The sequence below is a fragment of the Curcuma longa genome, chromosome 2 (assembly GCF_044706935.1).
Source record: "Curcuma longa cultivar G26 ecotype Majalengka, Jawa Barat chromosome 2, ITB_CL_G26_1.1, whole genome shotgun sequence".
NCBI lineage: Eukaryota > Viridiplantae > Streptophyta > Magnoliopsida > Zingiberales > Zingiberaceae > Curcuma > Curcuma longa.
Window position 1 is genome coordinate 5,629,553 of NC_133862.1, and position 23,209 is coordinate 5,652,761.

Below are 23,209 nucleotides of genomic sequence, written 5' to 3' on the forward strand. Positions count from 1 at the left end.
GAGCTATTTAGGTCTCATTTGAAAAAAAGTTCATTCGATTATGTTAACAAGGCGAGCTTGAGTTTGATTTCGAGCTCGAAAATATTATCTAGTCAAGCTCGAGCTTAACAGTATTTGGTTCGTGAACTCTGATTTGATTTGTTATCTTATCAAATAAGTTCGAACAATATAAAGTTTAACTTAGTTTAATATGTCATAAGTTTTTCAAATGCAAATATGTTATTATATTTGCTTGTTGGAAATACGGGTGTCAATGAATCAAGTCGCTCGTGAGCTATTTGAATCTTGGTTAGAAAAAAAGTTCGTTCTATTAAATTAATAAGGCAAACTCGAGCTTGATTTCGAGCTCAAAAATATTATTGAGCCGAAAAATGGAAATGCGGGAGCATCAAACTTCTTACCTCTTGCATGCAAAGCAAGCATTATACCATGTGAGCTACATCCTCATTTTATAATTAAATATTTGAATGCTAGAAATAGGGGTATAAACGAATCAAGTCCCTTGCAAGCGATTTGGGTCTTGGTTCGAAAAAAAGTTATTCGATTAAGTTAACAAGGTGAGCTCAAGCTTGATTTCGAGCTCGAAAATATTATCTAGCAGAGCTCAAATTTATTTGTTATCAATATTTGATTCGTGAACTCTGATTTGATTTGTTATCTTATTAAATAAGTTCGAACAATATAAAGTTTGACTTAATTTAATATATCGTAGGTTCTTCAAATGCAAATTATGAAATTATTAGGAATAAATTGTAATAATACCAAATTAGTTACCAAATAATATTTCATCCAAGTATCGCAATGCATTTTAATAAAATAATTGTAGTATGTTGTTATATTTGCATGCTTAAAATAGGGGTATAAACTAGTCAAATCACTTGCGATCTATTCAGATTTTGATTCGAAAAAAATTTATTCGAATTCATTATATTAAATTAACAAGTTGAGTTCGAGCTTGATTTCAAACTCGAAAATATTATCGAGTCAAGCTTAATAGTATTTCGTTCATAAACTCGCAAGATACTCACGAACTTATTGTTAAATGATTTAGTAAATAAAAAAATAGAGATATAGGATATCAAACTCCGTACCTCTCGTATGCAAAAACTCTGTACCTCTCGTATGCAAAAACTCCGTACCTCTCGTATGTAAAACGAACACTCTACCATGTGAGCTAAATCCCCATTTTATAATTATTAAATCTCTATTTTATAATCAAATTGCATATTATCAATTAAAATCTTTTATCGACGATTAGAACAAAATTGGGTTGCTCAACCTTCGTCCCATGAAGCATAGTTGAATTAGGTACGCTAGAACAGAGTTATTGAAGTGAACAAACGTTGAATCTCGATGAAGCTGAGGTAATGTCCTCCTCCATCATGGTCAATTATAATTTATTGATTTATCTCTTCATAAATAATCATAGTATCTATCGTGTAAAATCGACGAATTAACGTGTTGCAAACCTTCGAATCGGAAACCCCATTCGAGCTTGAGATTTGAGACTGGCGCGGACCAACAACAACAGTGGCATCTCCCCCACTGAGCTCCTCTGGTCTCTCCTCGACGAGGCCGACCGCAAATTCTCTAGGTTTCGCGATCTTCCCAACTTCGGCCGCAATCGGTACCCCAAATCCCCTCCCTCGCGCCTTTTCTTCCCCTCCTTCTTCGTAATCCCTCTCGATTCCGTGCAGCGACGATGCGGACTTCCACACGGCCTTCAAGATCTACGACCTGCTGGGGAAGCTTCAGCAGGAGCATCGGCAGAAGCTGGTGGAGGCCGAGACCAGCGGACCGGCGATCTTCTTGCCTATCCGAAGCCTACACCTTCTACGAGGCCATCTTCAACGGGGAGTAGTTCAGGGACGGTGGCGGCGGAGGGGCGCAGGATACGGCGCTAGCAAACAAGCAGCTCAGGTTTCTCTCCGATTCTTGATCGTTCGCCTTGTGCTCGGCCGGCGGCGGGAGATGGTCACCGAGTTGGTCGGTTCGCTCAAGGGAATGGTGGATGAGCGCAAGAAAAGCTTCCAGGTTTGTCGCGGTTGGCAAAAATCGAATTCTCTTCTTCTTCTTCTTCTTCTTCCGATTATCTGCACTGTCTAATTGTTAATTTCACTGCTAGATAACTTGAATACTCTAAAACAAAAAATCGCCATAAACTTCAAGTTTGATGGTGAATTGATAATTAACTTGTGCTATCACAGGAATTCATTAAAGATCTGAAGTACACTGATGAAGTTACTACTGACAATCTCTCCAAGCTTTAGACCTCCACCCTCAGCAGCTACTGGTGACAATCTCTACAAGCTATTCAGGTGCACTTGCTGCCGCTGGTGGCTCCAGAAGCTTCCATGTGTTGCTGCTGGTGACTGGAGTCGGCCATGGCCGAGCGCGGGTTTTTGGACTGCGAACGATCGCCCGCGTCCCCTAGGAAACGGCGACGGCGGCGTCGGACTTGGATCTGCCCACGAGATCTCTCAGAGCTCGGTGATCCCGAGCAAGGCCAGGTTTTCTTCATCCACGGTGGCGGATCCTGGCCTCCGTTGCCGGAACCCTAATCCTCATTTACGTGACCCAATATCTCAATTTCATCGACAAACGCGTCTTTTTTCAGGGGGCGAAGAACTCGGCGGCGCCGCCAAAATTCGAGTGGATTTTTGAGCTCTTTGCCGGAGATTCCGATCGGTCGGGTCTCGAATCCTCGGCACGCGAGGTGCGCGACCATCCCTTTTCTGCAAAATAAAAAGGAGAAATAAATATTTTAGTTTTTTTTTTTTGTTAATTTTTTCATAGACGAGGTGGACAACCACCCTTAGGATCTTAAAACTATAAGGGGCGTCCCGTGGTCAATGGTGCCGTGGTAGGACATCCAGATTGTCACCCAGGCACTTACGATTCGATCCCTAGCTACGGCGTATTTGCAGGAATTTTCCTTCAAATGGGGAGCGCAATCAAAGGATGCTAGGTGTTTGGGCTGGTCGCTGCGTGCATTTTCCGATTTATCCTGGTTGCCGATGGAAAACTTCCATGGGGCCAGGCTGGTCATCCCTACCCGGTGGAAAATTTTCATGGGACCAGGCCGGTCACCCCAGAGATAGTCAATGAGGCTAATTGGAATTTATCATTTTTTAAAACTATAAGAGGCATTTAAAAAAAAATGCAAACTTTAATGGGTTTTATAAAACGAAAATACCCTTAAAAATAGTTTATAATTGATTTAAACATGTGTTTACATAACTAAAAAATTGCTTACTATAGTGATAAATAAAGATCTGAAGGTGGCTTTTGGCGAAAGATGGAGAGTTCAAATTTGTATAATAATATTATCAAGAAAGAGTTTAAGTATAAATAAATAGTAGTCGCACAAAGTTTCTGCCAATGCAGGTCTTGAGAAAGGGTGAGACTTATTGGGTGCATTGTATGCAATCTTACTCTGCATTGTAAGAGGTTGTTGTATCGTGACCTCTAATTTTATTGTTGCGTCAAAATTCCCTTTCAAAGAGTTTAACTATAAAGGAGAATTATTTTATATCTAATGTGGTGTAGAAGATACCTTACCTAATTGCAATGCTCTAAAAGCTATTTATTTATTTGATGAGCAAAATAATTAAAGTAGGGACCCTTGGCAATGATAGGTATATGTGATCCATTGCAAGTTGGAGTTTCATCATCAACACCAAAAGATGCCCTCTTCATTGCCTTCCCACTTTTTTTTTTCATTATTAATTATGAGAAGAAAAAAAAATTCAATTTCTCCCCTAGACTTTTTCTCCTCTTGGTTTCCATATATACATTCTTCTTAATAATAATATCATTAAGAAGCAAATGGTAAAATCATATTTGCTTATAGACTTAGTTATTTCTCGTCTTAGCGTTGGTGGTCTAAGGATATGCTTATATCATTTTGAATGTGTCTTTTGAAGTTTTTTCTCAATAGTTGCAATCCTTACTTTCTTTTTGGTATTCTTATTTCTTATCTTGTCCATCCTTATACGTTTCTTGTGTGCAAACAAAGAGATGAAAATTAGAATTAAGAGTATTTTGTTTTTGTTCTATGAACTACAGGACAAAACATAATATTTTAAACCATGGGAGCTCAAGGCCAAGTATCTTCACCGTGTGCTGAATTAGCAAGCTTTAAAGGACCACAAAGATTAAATTGTATGGGAGCTCAATTATATATGTGCACTTTGCATCACTTTTTGTCAATTTTCTGGTACTGTTTTTCTTCAAGCAATCAAACCCTAGGAAATGGTTGAACTTGACATTGATGATGCTCACTGAATATGGAGTGGCACCAGCATTCAATTGCCCACTGAAACTCTTGGAAATGGTTAGACTTGACATTGATGATGCTCACTGAAACTTGACATTTTTCTTGTATTTTTTTCTTCAAGTAATCAAACACTAGGAAATGGTTGGACTTGACATTGATGATGCTCACTGAATGTGAAGTGGCACCAGCACTTAATTGATCACTGAAACAATGCTTTCCATCATATTTTTCTTGATCAAAAAAAGTTTTTGTGATAGAATAAACAAAAACACACACAAAAAAAACATGCTGCTTTAGGTGCCCTGTCACAGGCCAACTGATGTTACTCATGCAACCACCAGCTACCTCACCAATGATTATAACAACTGGAGAGAATCTTGAGACCTCTTGACAATGATAAAGATGGAAAAAAAAAAGAAGCAATTGTTAATTTTTTGGGGAATATAAAGAATCTTTTGTGTTGTCTTTAGAACTGGTTTGGGTCAACCTTTCGCAGCTTGAGAGCTGGGAACCTCTAAATCTGTCCCTTGTGTTCTTGCTGCATGCAAATTAAACGTGTTTCCAAAGAGAGAAACAAATGTCAAACATGAGAATTTAGGTGCCAATGAGGCCCCTAAAGGGAGTTAGCAGCAATTGGAAACAGCTTGGCTTTTCAAAGTGCTGAATCCTTCAGCTCTCTCTTGGATCAAAGATGATGTCCTCCAGAGCCAAGTAAGTGTTTATCAGTTTCATTTTTGTTTGTTTTTCTGTTCTGTCCTTGAGAATTTAGCATTCCATAGAGGTTCTTCATAATTTGGATAGAGATCTCTTTTTGGATGGTCGAAAGGAGTTTGTTGCTTTACTTGTTAAGTATCTGAAATTGGTATTTGGAACAGATCTGGTCGGTCGGCAAACTCAAATATGAACTCTCAGGGAGTGCTCAAGGCAAGCAGATTCAACAGGAACGGATCCGCGCCGGAGAGGCACTCTCTGCCCCCTTCAAAACCGCGTGTTTCAGTTGATCGGCTGACGAAATCAGTCGAGTCGAAAGTCTCGAGCAAGAACAGCACTGGTCCTAATGTAAGCATGGTTTGGTTCCAAGCAATTGTTTGATTCAGTTTCGCACCAACTCTCATTCTTGTTGTTGGTTTGGTCTCAGAAATCAGAATTGCAGGAGAAGTTGGAAGCAATCCAGATGGAGCTCAAGAAAACAAGGGAGGAATTGAGTGAAACCAATAGGTTGGCAGATGAGATGAATGAAGAATTGGAGAAAGCAACAGTTGCTCAAGCAAGAGCAGAAGAGATCTTGGATACTGAAAAATTCAGGATGGTCGAAGTGGAAGTGGAACTGCACAAGGAACTCGAGAGTCTTCAAAGTCGGCATGAGCAAGATGTGTCTTCCCTGAAATCCATGGCTGATGAGCTCCAGAAGACTAAGGGAGAGCTCAGAGATGCCAGGAGTGAAAAGGAGCTGGCGTGTCATGAAGTAGAAGGCGCGAAGAGAGCTGTGAAACTATACGAAGAGAAGACGATGCTCATGTCAAAGGAACTCGGCGACTTAAAGGCCCTGCATGAGTCGGAATTGGCTAGTGTGGGCCAAGAAGCAAAGGAGAAGGTTGAAAAGTTGGAAGCTGAAACAGTCATGCTGAAACATGAACTAGAAAGAGCAAGAATAGCTGAGGAGAAGTTAGTTCACATGGAATTGTTGGTCGAAAAGCTTCAGATCGAGGCTACCGATGCCCGAAATGGGGAATCGGATGTTTGTGCATTGGTTGATGAGTGGAGGAACAAGGCAGAGAGGCTGAAGGCAGATCTTGAAGAAGCTTATCAGTCTGAGAAATCTGCATCAGATTCTCTTGCAGACATGATGATGAAGCTGGAAGAGACTAAATCTCTCTTCGAAGACGCGAAAAGGGAGGTATCGATTCTTAAGGCGAGGATAGACTCCTTGGAGATTGAATCAGGGAGGCAGAAGATTGATCTTGAAGAATCAAATAGGCAGCTTGATTTTGCACAGCAAGATGCATTGAACATTGGGAAGACAGTTGAGTTACTGAAATTGGAGCTCAAGAGATTGGAGGAGGAAAAGTCGGCTGCTGTTAACAGCGAAAAGGTTGGTGCTTTGAGAATTGAGAGTCTCACCGAGGAGAACTGGACACTCACTGATGAACTCAAGATTAGCAAAGATGAAGGGGAGAAGACTAGGAAGGCAATGGAGTGTTTAGCTACGAAAGTTAAGTCTATGTTGATAGAAGACGGGGAGAAAGAAGAAAGGCTTGCACGAATGCAATCTGAAATAGAAGAATCTCACAAGGAGATAGACCATTTAAGTAGAGTTCTAAGAAACACTGAAGAAAGGTATGAGGTGATGCTTGACGAAGCACGGTATGAGCTTGTTTGCCTCCAGAACAGATGCAAAGGTGAGGCAAAAGAACCAAGCAATGAATGGGATGCGAAAGAGCAGAACTTTATTGACACTATCAGAGAATTGGAAGAAGTAGTTGTCTCCTTGAAAGCCGAAACCGCAATAACAGTTGAGTTGCATGAGATAGCTAAGCATGAAAAGAATGAGTCGACTGAAGATGCAGTTGAGATGGTAAATAAGTTACAACAAATAGGATCATGTGCGAATTCTAGTCCCAACGAAGAAGAACAATCCATGAATGATAATATGCAGCCAAATGAAAACACTACCAGATGAGGAGAATGAATTGGAGAGCAGAGAGCAATGTAGCAAAGAACTCGAAACACAGGAGAACCCCGAAAAGGATTGTGAAGTATCAAGCACTAAAATGAAATGCACCAAGGAAAATGGAAGCTCAGAAATACCTTTCAAAGAGCAAGAGGATTACTTCCAAGAAGATCAAGAACAGAAAAAGGAGAACACAAGAGCAACAACAAACGGTGAGGTAAATCCTATCGAAGATCCAGAATCGAAGACGAACTGTGATAGCGGTAACTGGATGAATGGAACTGAGCAACACAAGCTCCAAAGGAGGAAGAAGAAGGCATTGCTCTACAACTTTGGGAATCTACTGAAGAAGGGAAATCATTAGCTGGATCTCCAATCCATTTTATTTATCTTACACGATATGATTAGTTTGAGATTCTTTATCGATATGTTCGGAAATGCCGATTCCTTTTACAGCTACACATTTTGCAAATTGTATCAACAGACTCGTTACTTTGGATGATCATTTCATGGTGCAACTATTTTGATCATAATAGTTTTTTTTTCTTTCTTTCCTGTAGTTCTTACAAAGCAAATATATTTGTGGTTCTGTCTCAAGATGTACAAGAGTTTTGCCATTGCCTAATGTGGTGCAATGCGAAAACACTCAAAAGAACAATAAAAAAGATCAAAGTTTGAATCTCAAAAGGGACTAATGTTGTAGAAGTTGAATTTTGAGTATTCATAAGTTTTATTTCAGATTTACTTGGTAGGTGAATTAAGAGAGGACTGTCTACCTTAGTCAAGCAAAGTCTAGATATTTGAATTATCAATAAAAAAAATAAGAGCTAGGTTTGCCATCAACCAAGAAAAAAAATATTTTGAAACGATGTAAACAAATAAAAAGTTCATGGAAATTGGAAAATAGTAGTAAAAGTCAATAAATTATCCTAACTCTCTCTCCTAGACATGAAACCTAATTGGTATTTGAGATTTTGGAGGCATGACCCAACACAGAAATTTTTCATCGATCATCAGAGTAAATTAGAAAGCACTCGCAACAGATGACTCATCAACCCAACATTCTTAAATCAACTGTCCATTAAGAAAAAATTATTCATTAATTCGCTAAAGTTGAAACTCGATCCTTAGATACTTGTGAAATTGAGAAAGCGTCTTGTCGCTGCACCATAGCCCCGGAGCCCGAAGACACTCATATACCTCTTCGATGCCTATTACAAAGAACTTTAAATATGAATATGAGTATAAGAAGCATGACTCGCGGGGTAATCTATTAAGCTAAGGTTGGGTGACAATACTACTCTGATAGGAGGCCATCTAGGAGCACATGAATTACATGAGTTAGATTTTCCTATCACTTCGCTAGATTCCAAGTAAGTCTTGAAACTTAACCCTAAAGCTCTCTCTTGCTCGTTAGTTGAAGTGTCTTATCTCAAGTGGTAAACATAGAAACATGTGTTGTTTGAGGTTTCGGATTTGAATCCTCTTAGCAACATATATTTGTTGACTGAGGTGCTATGCGATTCAGTCTTAGCAACATGTATTTGTTGACTGAGGTGCTATTTCGACAGTATACTCTTATCAACATAGTGGTACCGTGCCTCCAAAAAATTCCTTAGAGGGTTTTCTGATATGGAGCCGTTTCGGCGGTGAGGCCGATCATTATAAAAAGTTTACCCATTATAGTTTTTCACCCCGGGCATAGCTGAGTTGGTTACAATGTAGCAGAGTTGCAGAAGAGGGTAAGGGTTCGAATCCTGGCAAAGCCAGGCAATACCCTTCTGCGTCGTGACCCACAGTTTGCGATTTACCTCTCACATATGATGTACATATGTGCGATTTACCTCCTCATATATGGTCATGAGGCCGCTAAGGTGGAGGATTCTACCTACAGAAAAGGGATAATAAATAAATTTTAGAGGTTGATCACTAAATCTATATAAATTATATTTCAAATTTATTTGATACAGAATTAATCAGATAAAACTCTGACACTTAAATTATATATATAATATATCGCATGTGACACGCATGACTACGATAATGATGGAGGTTAGGAGTTTAATGGAAGGACTATTTCGACCATGTAAAGAAACTTGAGAAAAATAAAATAATAATTTTAAACGTACTGATGAAAATGACATTACAATTAATAAACTTAAATAAAAGCATTCAACGATTAATTATTGGATGAAGAGAAAAAGCAAGGATTGGATTAATAATACACTTGGCCAAATACAGACCAAATAAATAGTTATCCATAAAAGAGCTTATAAAATCTCCATCAACTACTACCATGATTCAGATAAGGACGGATGAAATCAATATATCTCTATAATAATATGATATTATCCATTTTTAATCTCAGTCTTTATAATTTTATTTTTAGATTTTACTCAAAAGACTTCATATCAATAGAGATATCTTTTATTTTATGAATTCATAATTTTTTTCATATATTTCTAATGTAGGACTTTGATTATGATCCCAATAATCTTTCCCTTAATTCATCTACTGAATAAATCTAAAACACAACTTATGCATCGAAGAACTTTGGACAATTGATCCATGTTAATTGGATCCGCCACCTTAGCGGCCCCACACGGTCGGCCCCACGACCATCTGTAAGGAGGTAAATCGAGAAAGTACAGTTGATTACGACGCAGGAGGGTATTGCCTGATCCCTTAATTCATCTACTGAATAAATCTAAAACACAACTTATGCATCGAAGAACTTTGGACAATTGATCCATGTTAATCACACTCTACCACATGTGAATCATTCACTCAAATTTTGCAAAAGACAAAGTTTTAAAAAATTAAGCATTTTTTTTCTCATTTTTGAAAACAAATAGTAGTTGTTGTCCCATTTAAGAAACATGTCCTTTGCCATAGCTTTCAAGAAAGAAAAACTTGAGTGGAATTGAGAATCTACACAAGTTTTGTCAAGAAAATGACACCCTAAAAAGCCATTATTGCATTCACAGTTAGATGTTTGATTAGGTTTTCGGGTCATTAATTATGTAAAATTGACTAGTCATGTTTTAATAGTATCAATCGATTCGTATAGAACTGACTTGAGAGTTTTCTCTTTTTCTGTCATATTTAATATATGTGAAACATGACTTCAAATAAGTCTTGTTTTCTTTCACTCTTTATTCAAAAGAAATTATTTTGAAAATGATTTATAAGTAATTGCATTTTAGTATTCATAGTTTTTTAATTGGAATTTATTGAAAAATAATTTTCTAATGCACGAAATATATAAATGTGAGTTAGTATTCTAATTTGGTAAAAAGTTTAAAGTTAAAGAAATTATATAAACTATTTTGATATTGCATTTAAATGATATATACACTCTATTTTACTAATTATAAGCATAAAGTTATTATATATCTACTCGTATTAAAAGTGAAATTATAAAATTTGTACCCCTTTTATAAATGAGGGCATAGATGAAAATTATAAAAGTTGCTATGTCTAATTGTCATACTTATTAGTAAATTATAATCTTATCCACAAAATATACTAATTTTAGAATAAATTTATCATCATCATTATAAATGATCTGGTTCAAGATCAAGAGATAGAATGACTCAGCAAAGCAACCACGATCGAGTACTTTCGGTCAATTAGAAATTAGATCAAGTTAGGTTCCCTTCAAGTTGGTTGAAGAAGTCGAGCTTTGATCAAGTCGATCTTCAAGGGAGTCGGGCATCAAGGGAGTCGACTTCCTTCAATTCGAACCTCAGTCAGAGTCAGACTTTTATTAGGTCAGCTTCTCAAGAAGTCGATTGTTGTTAGAATAACTGCTTAGGAGGTTGGCCTTTGTTGAGATGACTTTTTAGGAGGTAGGCTTTCAATTGTCGAGCACCATAGGAATTTTCGAACAAAGATCTGGAAAGACTCAAGGAAGATGTTAGGAGGATGACCGAGTCAAAGCTTGGCAAGATCCCTCCGATGCTCAAATCATGCTTAGGAGAAAAGAACGAGAAAATGAAAAGTGAAAATAAACAGTAAAGAGAGTAGAGAATATTAGAAATTTCTTTTGTTGATGTTACAATCGATTACTTTTAAATAAAGAGTGAAATGATGACTTTGATTCTTAAAAGACACACGTCTTTCCTCCCAAGAACACATCTCTTAATGGTTGGTGTTTTAATAACTGTTATATTGAATCAAAGTTTCAAATTTAGGTGAACATAACTCAGATGTGATTTGAATGGATTTGACTTAAGGTCTTCTAACAAGGATTGACTTAATCCAAACTTGAGCTCGGCTTGACTTTACTCGAGCTCATCTTGATCAGGCCCGACTTATTTTGACTTTGACTTTCAACTCAGTTTGATGTTTAATTTGACTATGTCATGTGGTGTTGATTATCTTTGCCACGTCAATAAACATGTACAAAAATCTTATTATTTTGCCTTACATATTTTTGTAAGTCTTGTTATGTCCTACATAATTTCACTATTATCATTTTTAACCTTGAAATGTTGGATACTTTGTGAAAATGCTAGAGATAAAACAATGTTAATGTAAGCATAGGGAGAGGTAAACCCACTAAAACTACAAGGACAGTTCCAAAAAAATAGTAAGATATAGTGGTGGAACGAAATTTTTTTTTCACAAAACTACATGGTTTAAATGTATATTTGTAAATTCTGAGGGCTAAAGTGAAATATTGTCAAACCAATATTTAGCCGCTTCCCGATGCCAACAAAATAACGGTCGCTATCACGTACACGTCACGGAGTCACTTCTTTTAAACTCCCGATATATCTCCCGCCACGTCCGTCTCTCTGTCCCTTTCTCCCCATCTCCCGATATAACGCCACTCCATCGGACGTGCCAGGGCACATCTCCCACAATCAGACGGTCGAAAAAGGCTCGCTCCGGTTTTGGTCCACGTACCGTATCGCGACACGAGAGATCCGATTTATTTATTATCGCAGCGGAGACTTCAGTCGTCGTCGCGTTCGTTTCGCTCACGCGTTTTCGGAATATGACGCGCGAGGGGCAGTTACGTAATTAAAGCCCCGGAATTGATTGCTTTATCCGTTTCGATTTCCGGTTCTGCCCCTGCCCGAGGTAGAATGACGCATGTGCCCTTGTCGTCCGCACCGGTCAGACGGAACTGGGTTCTGCGGACGCATCATTCCTTTTTTTTAAAGTTTATTATTATTATTATTATTATGCGGTTGTCGCTATCGTCGTCGTGCCTGTGCGGGGGCCACCAAATGTGAGGCAGCAAAGTTAAAGTCCCTTGTCGGTAGTTGATTTAGGTTGGAATTAATGTAAATAAAATAAATATTTTAAATAATGCTATTTATTCCATCCATGTGGATAATAAATTTATTATTTTTATTTTTAATCGACCTTCTTTAATTGGTTGGATGTGTATTCTAGATCTTTCTAAAATTCACTTGGAAGGGGCCATTAATCCATTTATGAAATATTACTTTATTTAGCAATCTCATGTATTTTTTTAATTCAAATATTCAATTCGTACTATTAACATCTATCAATGGAATACTGATAGACTACCTAACTTTGTATATTTTTCAAACTCCGTACATATGATATATCTTTAATGGGATTTGAATTTTGATTATCTAGAAGATCGCCCAATCTTTTACCATTGTATTATAGTCCGAGGATCCCAGGTATTTCAAATGTAACTTCTCGATTTACCTGGTTATGAAATCGGCCGTGTGAAATCGTTGAAGTAACGGATTCCACCTTTTATTGAAGAAGATCTCACGTATCTACTCTATTATCATGGATCAGTGTATGCTTCAACAATGTGACTAAGAGAATTAAGAAGTCTGATAGTTTTGTAAAAATATCCTTAGATGCTTACTAATATCAAAATGACTTTAATAAAGTAATTAAATTAAACTAATTCAAACCTAAAATGATTATTTAAGTTTGGATTGGATTTTCTATGCCCGATCTCGATTTACGTTTGGTTTAAATTTTGTTTGCTAAGAAGATATTATTGAACTTTTAATTTGAGTTTATTTAATTAAAATTTTTATATTTTAAAATTATTTTAGTTAGTGTTTGATCGATACTATAGATTTATTGAGATCCTCTTTATTTATTCATAAATTTAATAACAAAATTATTAATAATTATGATTTATAATATTTATTAACTCAATATATATTCATTCAATTATTTAATTTAATACATTATTTAAATTTATTTATTTATTGACACAAACAAAAAAGGCGTCATTTTAGAAAAATTCATTAGGACGGGACTGTGATTTTCATGAAAATATTAGGGCAAATGTCAAAAGATGTTTTTTTTATTTCTAAATTATCAAGTATATCTCATTGTAATTTTTAATTAAAAAACACCCACCTAATGTATGTATAATTATTTAAATACCCTTCAGTACTATTATATATATATATTAAGTATAATTATCTTCCTAAATTATAAAATTTAATTTTTAAATCGATCAGACAAATTATAGTAATTACGATTTCGTATATATTATAACACATATAACATACTTAATATTAAAAAATATTTACATTATAATAGTTATGATTTTATAATTGTTATAATATATATTTAACATATTCAAAAAATATTCACGTTGAAATAATTATAATTTTGTAGTTATTATAATGTCAATTTAATATTATTTATTTATTATTTATATTGTAGTAGTTATAAATTTATAATTATTATAATGCATCTTTTAAAAATTAGATGGGATGGAAAATAATAATATTAAATAATATAAAATAATATCCAAAGACATTTAAATAAACATATATGATAAATTAAAAAAAATAAAATGGGACGTTTTGATTTTTCCTAAATCGTTTGGAAATTAAATATTTTCCTAAAGCTGTTGACAAAGACACGTGACAGTGGTGGGTCCCACGGCGACACGGTTCCCGATTCGCACTGACATCCATAAATAATTAAATATGAGATAAGCAAATGCACTTATAGGTAAGTAATGACGAATAAGAAAAGGATGATAAGTAGTACGGCTTATCTGACAGTAGCGTACATATCTTTTATTCTCACTCCTTTTTTCAACATCGACGGGCTTCAATTCCGCTGGCGAAGCGTGCGGGGCGCAGATGTGCGGGCGTGTTTTTATCGCCCTCCACAAATTGAGTGCGGATTTTTTGAATTAATCGGGTACGAGGTGGAAGACGTGGCGGAATCTGAAAGCGTCAGTTGGAAATGACCAGTATGCCCTCGGAAGTCGACCTTCAAATGGGGAGATCTGGAGATCCCCTGCCCTCGTGTCGAATGACAGTTTTGCCCCTCGCCATTTCGCTTTCCCAGAAAGCCCCTTCCAACGGGACGGGCGGTTCGGTCTTTTTGGGTGAAATGCCTATCGAGCCCCGCCGAGCAGTGGCCGTTTCTGGTAAAGAGAGGGGCAATTTGGGAAAGCGTGGTCCACTTTACTTCCAGGGTTTCGCAGGTATAAAATGGGAGGAGAGTGCGGAGTCGAAGCCAGTCGCGGATATAAAGAAAAGGCAGAAAAGGAACGGGCGAGAGCGAGAGAGAGAGAGAGAGAGAGAGAGAGAGGGGAATCGGCGGCTGGAGTAAGGGGGAGAAGGAACGAAACGGAGATAGGGAGGAGCACGAGAGCCGCCGCCGGACAGCTAGGAATTTCCGGAGGACGTGCGGATCTCCTGGTCTCGAAGCTACTTCGCTTGCGGTAAATTCCGAACTTGTTGGTTTCTCGCTGGGATCTGTCGCAGAATCGAGTGGCTGGAGCTTCGTCGTGGTTTAGGCCCGGTCCGGAGTCGTTGACGCGAGCGCTGCCTTCTTTCTGGGGGTGGTGGGTTGGGGTTTTCTCCTCGTGCTGCTTCTGGGAGGTGGATTTCGGGTTAGGTGGTGCGGAACGAGGGGGATTATTAGGGGTTTCTTGAGGGACCCGGTTGATTGTGTTTGTGATTTTGTAACTGGATGATTCGTTGTAAGATCTTGTTGCCTATTTTGTGATCTCAGCAACTTCTTTTCGGGTGCCAGTTGTGGAGGAATTTTGTTTGTTTTTGGTCATCTTGTTCGGGTTCGATTCAAATGTCGGGGTTTGGGTATTGAGATAGCTGTTGAACAAGCGCGAAGATCATTTTTTTTGAATAAGTTCATTTTGTCGTTTTGAGGTTCTTTTGTGTGCCTTGTCTTTTACCTATTGGGTGTTTATCCTGGAGCATTTGTTGTTTAGGAGCTCGGCGAGGGCAATATGTCTTACTTGAGCAGAGAACTGATTTTCCTGATACTGCAATTCCTGGATGAGGAAAAATTCAAGGACGCAGTTCATAAGTATGCTAATTTTCCTCATTTAAAATCTAAAGCTCTGTGTTTTTGTTAAGTTTATTTATGAAATGGTTAAATTATAGGTTGGAACAAGAGTCCGGATTTTACTTTAATATGAAACACTTCGAGGATCTAATTCACAGAGCAAGACCAAGTTCTTGATGATGCCAGCCCAACTAATCGAAATATATAAGATCTGAATAAACGTACGAGGCGAACTGGAACAGACGGGTCTCTGATGGAGAGAGTCAAGTCCTCGTTCCAAACAGGATTCGTGTTGCGTTTTATCACCCTCGTCTTCACTTTCTGCAATATAATTGACACACAGAGAGAACATATATATCGATCGAGAGCAGGAAAATCTCGTTAGGAAGAAGAAATGAGTTGATAGATAGTAGAAGACTTGTTTGGGGGGAACGGAGAGGACGACGTAAGGGTCGCTGCCGCCGAAGAGGCGGTCGCGGACGGCGAGGTCGACGCCTCGCTTCACGCGGACGCGGAGGAGGCCCAGCAAGCTCTCCGCCGCCGTCACCATCTTCGTGCAGTGATTGTGGTGGCTGCCAGATCAGGTGGCTGTAGATATAGATGGATAAATATGGAAGAATCCACCGTGGCCGCCGCCGCGTGATGCTCTTAATTGGCGTGTTCTCTGTACGACTAACTAGTGCTGTTTGGACTCAGTTTACCTGGGCGGAAAGGAAATCTTTCCGTCTAAGATCAACGAAGAAGACAATGAGTGTAACATTGTCATTTCGTAAGGCACTCACTCTTTTAAATTCTATCCTTTTTTCTTACTCTGCTCGAAGTAAACATACAAAAGTACGTGGTTGACTAAGAATAGAGTTGATCAATTGATCCAGATGCCTTGTGGCTAAGGACGGAGAACAATGCGATGTTCTTTCTTTTAACAAAAAAAAAAAAAAAGACAGAGAAGATTAGAGGACACGTTTTAGTTGGGGACAGGATACGTTGAGAATCTGACCAGAAAGTGCTTTGCGAACATATCAACTATAATTGGAGGACCTAATTCTGACAGACTTTGAATGCTTTTTACTGAAAAAGAAAAATTCAGGCAACTTTTTTTTTTTGACCAATTCAACTCATTTGTTTTTGTTTTTATTTTTATGATCGATTCAAGAGATCCTGTGAAAATTTGGCAAGGTGTTTGGCCATTTTGAATTGATGAATTTGAATCTTGCACCTTCATCTTGTGTATAACTGTAACGTCTGCGTCTGGTTCAAGTTTCTCACTTACAATGAGTGAATATGGCTCTTGGGATGCGAGGATGATCTCTATGTATTTAATTTGGCTAAATAAATTTTTTAGGTAGTATTAGGATATAAGTATACTTGAACTATGTATTTTAAGAGAAAATCATTTTTCTCGCATTTTATAAATGTTAAAATTCTTGTCTTATGCAAAGTTAAAGTTATAGTTTGATAGTTGTGTTCCGGGGATAAATCATGGGATTAGCCAGGATCAAACTCGAGTCTGAAGAGGGTCCCATCGTAGGGGTCCCCACTCGCTAAATCAAATATCCTTGAGTAGCTTGCACCGGCAAACTACCTCCATTCGGATAGCTACAGACCGATGGCCTCTATTCGGCTAAGTACAGACCGATGGCCTTCATTCGGCTATCCGGGTACAGAATCCTTCCATTCGGCAGGAGCCTGACCGGATCCTTCCATTCGGCAGGAGCCTGACCGGATCCTTCCATTCGGCAGGAGCCTGGCCGGATCCTTCCATTCGGCAGGAGCCTGGCCGGATCCTTCCATCCGGCAGGAGCCTGGCCGGATCCTTCCATTCGGCAGTCACCTCGCCGAATCCTTCCGACTGATCGCGCACTAGTCGACTCTCTTCACACGGCTACTCACTGGCCACATACCCCTCTACTACTCGCTCGCCGCATCGCCGAGTCACCTCACATTGCTTATACTTACGTTTGTCATCAGTCTGGTTTAACCACGCTCCACACAGTGTCCTGGCCCACCTCATCATGATTTCTGACAAACCCATGCCCCTCGCCATTAATGTTATCTCTCTGATTGTCTGCAGGGATAGTGACAACATAAGACTTTACCGGCGATGGGACAATAAACTCGATTGTTCCTGCCATCTCATTAATCATGATGAGACATCTCTTAAATGATGACGTGACAGGTATGCACGCTCATCTCTCTATAAACAGACCACTCCGCTCCGCAGGTATCTCTCTCGCAACTCTCACATTCTCTACTCCTCTTCATTTTCTACTGTTCATCATCTTCTTCCTCCGTCCCTGACTTGGTCGTCGGAGTGGTCGCGCCAGGGCACCCCCTTGCCTTCCTACTGACGGCTCCTGTGTTCTCAGGCCATCCTTGAGGTCGCTGCTGCTCATCATCTACTCCGGCGAAGTCTCCGGCGACTGTGAAGCTCTCATCATCTCCACCACTTGCTACTGTTCAGAGCCATCTACGAGGAGGTCCGGTGACGTGTCCTGGAGCAGTTCTCAACCGGAACATTGGGCAAGGTGACCTATTCAATGAAAAGACAATCCTAAAAAGGCTGACTATTGTGTCATTCGTACTTTTCAATTTATCCTAAATCATTGAAAATGATGTAGATAATGTCAAACACAAAGACAAGCACCAAAGAGATGGCTTAAGTAGGGGGAGAGGCGATGGGGGTCATTAGGTTTGGTGAGGCCCAAGGTAAAGATGGCGGTATTCGAGTAAATTTAATGATGGCGATAATGATGATGAATTGAAATTTAGGATAATCAAATAAGCACCTACACTTTAGAGTTTAGAATATTGAAGGTGTAAATAAATAAATAATTTATTATTGAATATAATATTTATATTTGAGCATACTAAATTTTAATATGATAATAAATATTATGTTAGATTTAAAATAAAATATTTAAAAGTTATACTAAAGGGATTTATTAATTTTGATTTATAAGCTAATTAAAATTATTAATTTCAATGTATTTTAAATTAAACTTATAAAACTATTAAAATTGTAGTTGAACTACCATAGCATTATTATTGTCTATTGCGTACGCCTTGTTATCGTCGTTGTTACTATTATTAGAAAGCAACGTTTACTTAGGTTTTGATGATCATATTTATCGTCCCCGGGGCCATGGTGCCGCGGTAGGACATCCAGGTTGTCATCCAGGCACTCACGGTTCGATCCCCAACTACGGCGTATTTGCAGGAATTTTCCTTCAAATGAGGATCGCAATCAAAGGATGTTGGGCATCTGGGTTGGCCGCTGCGTGCGCTTCCCGATTTACCCTGGTGATCGATGGGAAACTTCCGTGGGGAGACCGGTCACCCTAGGGATTAAGTCAATGCGATTGACTGGGATTTATTATTTTTGTACCATGCCTCAAAAAAATCCCTTAGGAGGTTTTCTGATATGAGACCATTTCGGCGGTGGGGTCGGTCACTATAAAAAGTTTATCCACTACAGTTTGTCCCTGGGACCATGGTGCCGCGGTAGGACATCCAGGTTGTCACCCAGGCACCCACGGTTCGATCCCCAGCTATGGCATATTTGCAAGAATTTTCCTCCAAATGGGAATCGCAATCAAAGGATGCTGAGCATCTGGTTGTTGTGCGCTTCAATTTACCCTGATGGCCGGTGAAACTTTCGTAAGAACCGAACCGTTCATCCCAGAAATTGAGTCAATACGACTAACTGCGATTATCATTTTTTTTGTTTATGATCATATTTATCTTTGAATTTTCATTTTTTAAATCAAACCAAATCAATAATTTTAGTATGTTTTTACTCAGATATTTCATTTCAAACTGAAATATTTCGATTATTTATCTATTTTGAAGATTCCAAAGTGAGGTGCGGGTCAAACCTTCTGTACTGATTCAAACTCCAGTGGGTGCTAAAAAGCTAAAGAAGAACATCCAGCCTGCCCACCTGGCCCCCCATGGCAGGCATGTTGGATGAATGTAGTTATCAAACTAGTCAGAACTGGGCTGTATAATGGAGGATTTAATGGAAAAGGCATTACCTTAAGAACTCGATCGTCCCATTCTCACAAATTTGATAAGGAGCTAAACGGGGAGACAAATACATTTTACACTTGAGGAAGCTAATTGCATGCTGAAAACCATAATTCTCAATCAACCGTAAATGTTTGCTTGGAAGAACAATGGGAGAGGATGAATAGGAATTGTGAAGAGGCGATGGCGTTACATGCATCGCGGAGTGCTACAGCTGCACCCACAACTGCAGCACGCCTGCTGCCGCTCGGGCTTCCACTTGATCTTCTCGTACTTGCCGGCGAGCACGTCGGCGACAAAGCCAGCCCCGACGCCGGCGGCCAAGTCAATGGTGTAGTGGCCTCGCGCGGCGAGCAGGCGCACGCTCTGAAGCAGGTTGAGGGCATCGAAGGCCCACGCCATCTTGTGCCGCCGCGTGCGCCTCATGTCAAGCGACGCGATCACGGCGCCGGCCACATGGCCGGAGAAGAAGAGGAAGAAGGAGACGTTTCCGACGGGAAAATCTGCACCTGAACCCAGAAAACCCTGCGATGTATACATAATTCAAATCGAAGAAAGAGGCAGAGGAATCACATTGATGCTACATCAGATATCATAAAACTCACAAGTTTGAAACGATAATTTCAATTTCTTACTAGATTTCTATAACTGAAAAGCAAAAGATACAAGAATTAGAAATTTTAACATCAAATGTTTAGACGCAAAAAAAAATGATGGTATTTATGTTTGTGAGTGTAGCCTCCTCAGAATGTATGCCGAACCAAATTCTAAGATGCGCAAGAATTGAAATGGGAAAAATAGAAATTTTCATGTTTATTAATTTCAGCTAATACTTTCAGCCTGTTTATCATACAACACTGCTTTAGTTTATCATTAGATGGATTTACGCATTTCTAGTTTGAGGATTGACTAGAAATTCAAGACCATTGCAAATTTTATATTTTATTTTTCCTACTGTTTTCTTGATCTGTTCAACTGCCAAATGAGAAACTGACTAAGTTTGAGGATGAAATATGAGAAAGTACTCAGACATTAGTACAACAATGACGTGCAGTTGATTCTAAACATTTTTAAATGAGTGTAATGCTTTCCACAATGATTCAATTCAATATTTTTAATTGAATTCCACCAGACTATACAAATGACTTTATTACCACAATTTATAAATTGACTGGGTAATCTCTTCTAGGGATAGCGTAAGGGTAACTATTAGCTCAAATTATGGGCCATAAAAGGTTGTTCTTGAGGTTAACTTCCAGCCCATCAATAGCTAAATCATTGCTAACCATTTGGTTCATTTGGGCTATGATGGTGACCTAATTTGGACTATCATTCCACTTTGAATTTATGCGATTTGAAATTTCCTTCAAATGAGTCAAACCTGAATTATTATTTTTACTACAATTACTCGCCTAATAAATCATCCATGTCTGTAAAAAAGTTAAATTATATAGCAATGCCTAATGTACCTCTGGGAGTGGCAGCTGGGTGGAGCAACCTAGAATTCCTCTGCATGGGAACATAAAGAGAGCTGCAATGGTAGGGCGTGGCCTTCCCTCCACTAGGAATGTCCATAGTATGTAGAAAGTTTGCATGCCCACGAAGACCTGATCAAGACAAATCTAATAACTTGGTTGCAAATCTTTGAACAAAGAAACATATTGCTAGCTGCAACAATCTTCTGATTTTTTTTAGTACAGATGATCATAGAAATGATAGACTTGACAAGGGCATAATACAGGAAATGGATGCAATAACATTCCACATAATAATACGATCTTATGGAATTGGACATCTACTCCAACATTGAAGGCAAAGAACTGCAGTCAAAGGTGAAGCTGGGTAATTTCTTGTAGATTAGTTATTTCCTACAGCATTAATTGAAGGCAACGAACCACAATCCAAGCTGAAGTTGTATAATATGAGATTACAGAGTGGGCATTTACTCCAACATTGAATGAAGGCAACAAACGACAATTAAAGCTGAAGCTGCTGTGTTGTTTGATGCTAACTTCATCAAGTGAGACAACTATGAACTTAAAGAATGGGAACATGTGAATTTGGGTTTATGAGGCCTGGAATTAGAGTGAATCAATATACCTTTCCAGTTTCCAAAGCTTATAATTCTTAGTGAACCCCTTCAATCCTAATAACTTAAGCTACTTGTGCCATGCTTTGGTTGAGAATCTGTCAGCAAGTATAGAAGGTCTAGAAAGAACTTGAACCAAGAAAACATAAAACTATACAAACTTGATAGGTCTTGGATCTGATCTTCTTTTATTTGTTTGAAAAAAAAGGGATCACAATCATGAGATAGCACGGAAGAGAAAAATCCAAAAACGGAGGGCATTTCAAGGATCTGGAACATGATTGACGTAATCAATTGGAAAGGTCCTTAAGCGCAAACATTCTGCCTACCTTAATGGTGATTGGCTAAGATCTGGCCAATAATGGAAGTAAGCCCTAATCGTAAGACGCAAGAAAGGATATGAAAGAGTCATCAATCGCATTCTCACCGTATTGAGGGCGGCGAGCGCGGTGTTGAGGGCGGGCGCGGCGGCGAGAGCGGTATTCAGCCGCTCTGTGACGATGAACCCCAAATCCAGCGGCGGAGAAGCCACAGGGACCATGGGAACAGTATATTCCACGCCCATGAAGACCAAGAGCAAGATCGCGAAGGCGCACGGCACGGGGTGGTGCCGCACGGCGCCGACCACGCCGCCGACCGACCATCCCGCAAAGAACGGGCCGCGGGGAGGGAAGAGCGGCAGCGGTGGGGGCGAAATCGTCCCCATTCTCACGCCGGAGAGAGACTTGGTCGGTGGCCGATCGGCGCCGCCGCGGTGGTGGCTAATCTCATGGCCGGCGCCGACGCTGAGGGCGACCCTAGCGGCGTCGGCGGTCCGCCTCTGGACACGGAGACGGGTAGTGCCGCTGACGCCGTTCTCGGCCGTCATGGTTCCCCGTCGCGTGGGCGGCGCGCCAGTCCCCAGCTCCCACCAATCCGCCCGCCTTCATATAAAGAGTGTATGAGGTGCGTCACTGCGCGGTGGAGTCCGGGTTACCGCTTGGACTGGACTTCGGAGAAATGGCCGAGGCGGTGAAAGGAGGATGTGGACGTGGGGGGCGGTAAGCTTCGAGAAGGTGACAAGACCGAGTAAAATGACCTGGCGGGCGCGGTAGGAAACACGAGGCGGGCGAGGGGTTTTAATAAGGGGCCTGAAACACGAGGCAGTTGGATACATTAACGGCCGTCGATTAAGGTACAACTAATTTTTTTTATTTTAAAAATAAAATTATAGAGCGGAGTTGTGAGATTAGACGTTATGTTGCATGAGAGCTTGGGATTGGGCCAGGGAGATTCGACGAATTGAGTCCACGGGAGCCACATCGACATCCATAAGAAAGATCGGATAGCTTTGTAGTTTAGCGGATTGCCGACCGTGAAGAAAACTAGAGAAAGGTAAATATTTTAAGTAAAGAAATATATTTTTTAAAAAATTGAATATAATTTTAGTAAAAAAAAGTTAATAATATTTATTTTTATATTTGCTTGACCTTTGTTGATACATACTTTTGATATATGTACCTTAATATTGTATAACTTTTATTGACAAATCTTATGATGATATTTTAACGGATTGATTTTTTTCATATAACAAGTTAATTTGGATTGGTTGTTTAGATTAATCGATAAGATATGAATTTAAAATTTAACCTAAAAGTGAAAACTCTGAACCTAACCGTGTACATGAGTTGTAGCGATGTGATATAGCTCGTAGTCAATATTTATTTATGCGATGATGCTTTATTATTGTAGTGCACTGGTGAGGACTTTTAACTCTAAGATGACATACAACATTATTATATTATGAGAATACTAACTTTAATGATTCACTTTTTAATTATTTTATCTAATTTAAATCATTGATGATACTTATACA

At 39.1% G+C, this 23,209-nt stretch overlaps 1 protein-coding gene, 1 long non-coding RNA gene and 1 pseudogene across 2 annotated transcripts; 2 read left to right on the forward strand and 1 right to left on the reverse strand.

Annotated features, from left to right (window-relative positions):
* The first annotated feature begins 1,539 nt into the window (after positions 1-1,539).
* LOC141816605 (WEB family protein At5g16730, chloroplastic-like) lies at positions 1,540-7,460 on the forward strand (annotated as a pseudogene).
* A 7,017-nt stretch (positions 7,461-14,477) lies between these two features.
* On the forward strand, positions 14,478-15,399 carry LOC141822439 (uncharacterized). The gene is made up of 3 exons (XR_012601257.1): positions 14,478-14,652; positions 15,163-15,260; positions 15,338-15,399. It is a non-coding gene; the product is annotated as an uncharacterized LOC141822439 (long non-coding RNA).
* A 3,854-nt stretch (positions 15,400-19,253) lies between these two features.
* Positions 19,254-22,269, reverse strand: LOC141822025 (phosphatidylcholine:diacylglycerol cholinephosphotransferase 1-like). The gene is made up of 3 exons (XM_074709435.1): positions 21,782-22,269; positions 20,735-20,872; positions 19,254-19,790 (listed from the first exon to the last, which is right to left on the reverse strand). The coding sequence occupies exons 1-3, from the start codon at positions 22,220-22,222 to the stop codon at positions 19,455-19,457; spliced, it is 915 nt and encodes a 304-aa protein (XP_074565536.1). The 5' UTR covers positions 22,223-22,269; the 3' UTR covers positions 19,254-19,454.
* Between the last annotated feature and the right edge of the window lie 940 nt (positions 22,270-23,209).